The sequence below is a fragment of the Hemitrygon akajei genome, chromosome 2 (genome assembly GCF_048418815.1).
Source record: "Hemitrygon akajei chromosome 2, sHemAka1.3, whole genome shotgun sequence".
Classification (NCBI taxonomy): Eukaryota; Metazoa; Chordata; class Chondrichthyes; order Myliobatiformes; family Dasyatidae; genus Hemitrygon; species Hemitrygon akajei.
Window position 1 is genome coordinate 16,887,026 of NC_133125.1, and position 4,128 is coordinate 16,891,153.

At 49.9% G+C, this 4,128-nt stretch overlaps 1 protein-coding gene across 1 annotated transcript; it reads left to right on the forward strand.

Moving 5' to 3' along the window:
• Positions 1 to 847: 847 nt before the first annotated feature.
• On the forward strand, positions 848 to 1,853 carry LOC140739468 (uncharacterized). The gene is made up of 2 exons (XM_073067795.1): positions 848 to 1,499; positions 1,719 to 1,853. Exons 1-2 carry the CDS (start codon positions 890 to 892, stop codon positions 1,754 to 1,756), a joined length of 648 nt encoding a protein of 215 aa, XP_072923896.1. The 5' UTR covers positions 848 to 889; the 3' UTR covers positions 1,757 to 1,853.
• The last annotated feature ends 2,275 nt before the right edge of the window (positions 1,854 to 4,128 follow it).

Sequence of the window (4,128 nt, forward strand, 5' to 3'; positions counted from 1 at the left end):
AGCAATCAAGTAGAACCAGTAATATTCAGTTATATGCATGTGATGCCTGAAAATTACTGACGGATACCTCCAAACACAAAAATTAGCAGACCCAAATTATTCCTTATTAAAATAAAGAATCTTGATGAGAATTGACAATGAAAGTTATTTAACTATTAATCTGTTTGTATATTGATAAGAGGAATTGATTACCCTAAGAAAAGGAGATGTGAGCAAAGAACAAAGGTTGAATACAGAGATGATCTAATCACACTGGGCAAATTCTATAATGATCAGAATGGAGAAGATTCATCTGGAATATATAGTACTGTGTGAAAAGTCTTAGGCACATGTAAAAAAAATTCTGTAAAGCAAAAATCTTTCAAAAATAACAAAATAAAAAGTCTATAGATATTTAAAAAAAAGCAAACTGTAAAAAAATTAAATCAAATCAATATGTGGTATGACCACCCTTTGCTTCTAAAACATGATCAATTCTCATAGTTACACTGCCTTGCAGTTTTATAAGAAAATCAGCTGGCAGTTTGTTCCAAGCAGCTTGGAGAACTTGCCACAGTACTTCTGCAGACCTCGTCTGTCTCGTTTGTTCTTGTCTCTCAAGTCATCCCAGACAGCCTCATTGATGTTGCAATCAGGGCTCTGTGGAGGTCCTGTGGTGAACTAGATATACCTGTCTGACTGCTCCTGTGGCTCCTCCCAAGACCCTGCTGACTACCCCTGTGGCTCCTCCCACAGACCCCTGTATAAAGGCGACTGTGGCCTGCTGCTCTCCCTCATTTTCCCCAGGATGTAGTGTTGTCCTTCAGTCAATAAAAGCCGATTTCTCACTTCCTAAGTCTCGGCGTGAGTTATTGATGGTGCATCAATTTTATTGACTGAAAGTTACAACATGGAAACCGCTTTACGCCCAGAACGTCTAGACTTGGACCCCCGAGACCCTGGAGCAGCTCTTGCCTTTGAACACTGGCTGGTGTGCTTCCAATCGTACTTAGAGGAGGTTCGTGCCACCGATTCGGCTGTTCGGCACAAACTTCTCTTCTCAAGGGTCGCCCCAAAAGTTTATTCGTTCATCAGGGACATATCCACCTACGAGGAGGCGCTTGCCGCCCTCCGAAGACAGTACCTGCGGCCTGTAAATCCAGTTTATGCACGGCACCGCTTGGCCACGCGAAAACAGCGGCCTACGGAGTCGACTGCTGAATTCCTCAGCGAACTACAGATACTCGCGCGAGACTGTGGCTGCAAAGCGCTCTCAGCGGAACAGCATAAGGAACTCTTGGTCCGAGACGCTTTTGTGACTGGGGTTCGGTCAGTGTGTATCCGCCAGCGGCTGCTGGAAAAAGCTGATCTTACCTTACGCTCTGCGATAGAGACGGCCAGTTCGATAGAGGCTGCGCAACTGTACGCCGAAGAAGTCCAACCGAGCCATTCCCCGGTTCCGAGCGAATTCGCCAACGCCGCAGCCAGTCGCGGTATCTCAAACCCCACGAATTCGCCAGGTATGAGACTCTGTTACTTTTGTGGGCTTCGGAAACATGCCCGGGAACTCTGTGCGGCGCGCGAGGCGACTTGTTCCAGCTGCGGGAAGAAGGGCCATTTCGCCAAGGTCTGTAAATCTAAACCGCGCCCGGGGTCGAGCAGCTGGAACAAGTCGCCTCGCGCGCCGCACAGAGTTCCACTAATGCCACCCCTCACGAACGCTTATTCTCTTTTCCCAGGAAGTCTGTCACTGGGACCACCCTGCCAATTTGGCTGACGTCCCCGGGGCCAGTGCTGCTGCGTAAACATGCGAGGAGTAATAAGTACTCACCACTGGTCGAGAAGGTTCACCTCCTGCATGCTAATCCCCAGTATGCCTACGTGGTCTTGCCTGATGGGCGGGAGGACACGGTCTCTGTCCGCGACCTGGCGCCCGCCGGAGCAGCAGACCACTACCCCGAGCACTCCACGGTAACTATGCACCCTCAAGATCCCTCCCCCATCCCGGGGACCGTGTGCTAGTGCCCAGCTCGACCAGCTGTATGCCCTTCATGCCCAACTTTGCCACCCGGGGGTCACCCGGTTTTATCACTTCATTAAAGCCCGGAACCTGCCGTACTCCCTGGAGGACATCAGGACGATGACCAGGGACTGCCAGATCTGCGCTGAGTGCAAACCGCACTTCTACCGTCCTGACACTGCGCAGCTTGTCAAGGCCACCCGCCCTTTTGAGCGACTGAGTATTGACTTTAAGGGCCCCCTTCCCTCCACCGACCGCAATGTCTACTTTCTTAGTATTATTGACGAGTACTCGCGATTCCCCTTTGCCGTTCCCTGCCCCGACACTACTACCACGTCGGTCATCAAAGTCCTGCGCCAGCTCTTCACACTGTTCGGATATCCCTGCTATGTCCACAGTGATAGAGGGTCCTCCTTTATGAGTGACGAGTTGCGCCGGTTCCTGCTTGCTAGGGGCATAGCTACTAGTCGCACCACGAGTTATAATCCCCGGGGGAATGGCCAGGTGGAGAGGGAGAATGCCACAGTGTGGAAGGCCATACTTTTAGCCCTTAAGTCACAAGGGTTGCCGGTCTCCCGATGGCAGGAGGTCCTCCCTGAGGCACTCCACTCTATCCGCTCCCTGTTGTGTACGTCCACTAATGCCACCCCTCACGAACGCTTATTCTCTTTTCCCAGGAAGTCTGTCACTGGGACCACCCTGCCAATTTGGCTGACGTCCCCGGGGCCAGTGCTGCTGCGTAAACATGCGAGGAGTAATAAGTACTCACCACTGGTCGAGAAGGTTCACCTCCTGCATGCTAATCCCCAGTATGCCTACGTGGTCTTGCCTGATGGGCGGGAGGACACGGTCTCTGTCCGCGACCTGGCGCCCGCCGGAGCAGCAGACCACTACCCCGAGCACTCCACGGTAACTATGCACCCTGTACCCGAGGTGACTCCGCACGCCCCGTGCCCCACACAGACTCCGTATGCGTCTGTTCCAGGGCCCTCGCTCACACGCGAGGGGTCCCTGACACCTCCTGTTGGGACAGAATTAACCCACTCTCCGCCTTCGGAGCACACACCACCTCCGGCACCTGTGCCGTCATCACCTCCGGCTCCTGTGCAATTGCAGCCGGAGCTACGTAGATCGCAGCGAACGATTCGACCACCTGATCGACTTAACCTGTAAATATGCTTGGGAATTTTTTTAAACAAAGGGGGGGTGAATGTGGTGAACTAGATATACCTGTCTGACTGCTCCTGTGGCTCCTCCCAAGACCCTGCTGACTACCCCTGTGGCTCCTCCCACAGACCCCTGTATAAAGGCGACTGTGGCCTGCTGCTCTCCCTCATTTTCCCCAGGATGTAGTGTTGTCCTTCAGTCAATAAAAGCCGATTTCTCACTTCCTAAGTCTCGGCGTGAGTTATTGATGGTGCATCAGGTCCCCCATCTGAAACCATATCAAAAATCTGTGGTGCCTAAGACTTTTGCAGAGTGTTGTAATAACAAAAATATTGTAGCTTCTGGCTCCAGATTTGTAAGGTAGCTTAATGATTTGAACTCCCACAAAAGCCTCTGGGTATAAAATCCCAGATATATATATTTTTTTCTTTTAAAGGTTTGTTCAAGGGAACTGTATCTCACTGACAAGTTATTGTCTATCCTTAATTGTTCCCTTGAACTGAATGGCTGGTTAGGCCATCCGAGAAAGCAGTTAAAAGTCAGCCACCATGGTGAGTATAGACACATCCAGGCCAAGTAGATGACATGACAGTCTGTGATAAATAATGTTCAAACGTTTGCCACCAACAGACACGCTGAACATTGTTCCTGAAGGGTTTGATACTGCGATGTCTCCCTGCCTCTGTGTTTCAACCAATAAAATATTCAGGTCCTCCTTTACAAGCAACTTCTTAAATAATTTATTTTCACGGCAGTACTCCCCTGTATGAGCACGACACACCTTAAAAAGAGAGTGTGGGCAACAGAAGAATCAGGTGTGCTGTTTGCAAGTGTTTTTTCTATTTTGCTGACAAATCCTATCAGCAAGCAATAAAGAGTACAAAACAAGAAATTAATATTCTAGTGCCTGCCTTTTACTCTATACTGCAACTGCTCTGTGACAATAGAAGCTAGTTAACCAA

Coding starts and splice junctions, on each gene's coding strand:
- LOC140739468 (XM_073067795.1), top strand. CDS start 890: ATGGAAACCGCTTTACGCCCAGAACGTCTAGACTTGGACCCCCGAGAC. Junction 1,500..1,718: donor AAACCCCACGAATTCGCCAG/GTATGAGACTCT, acceptor CTCTTTTCCCAG/GAAGTCTGTCACTGGGACCA.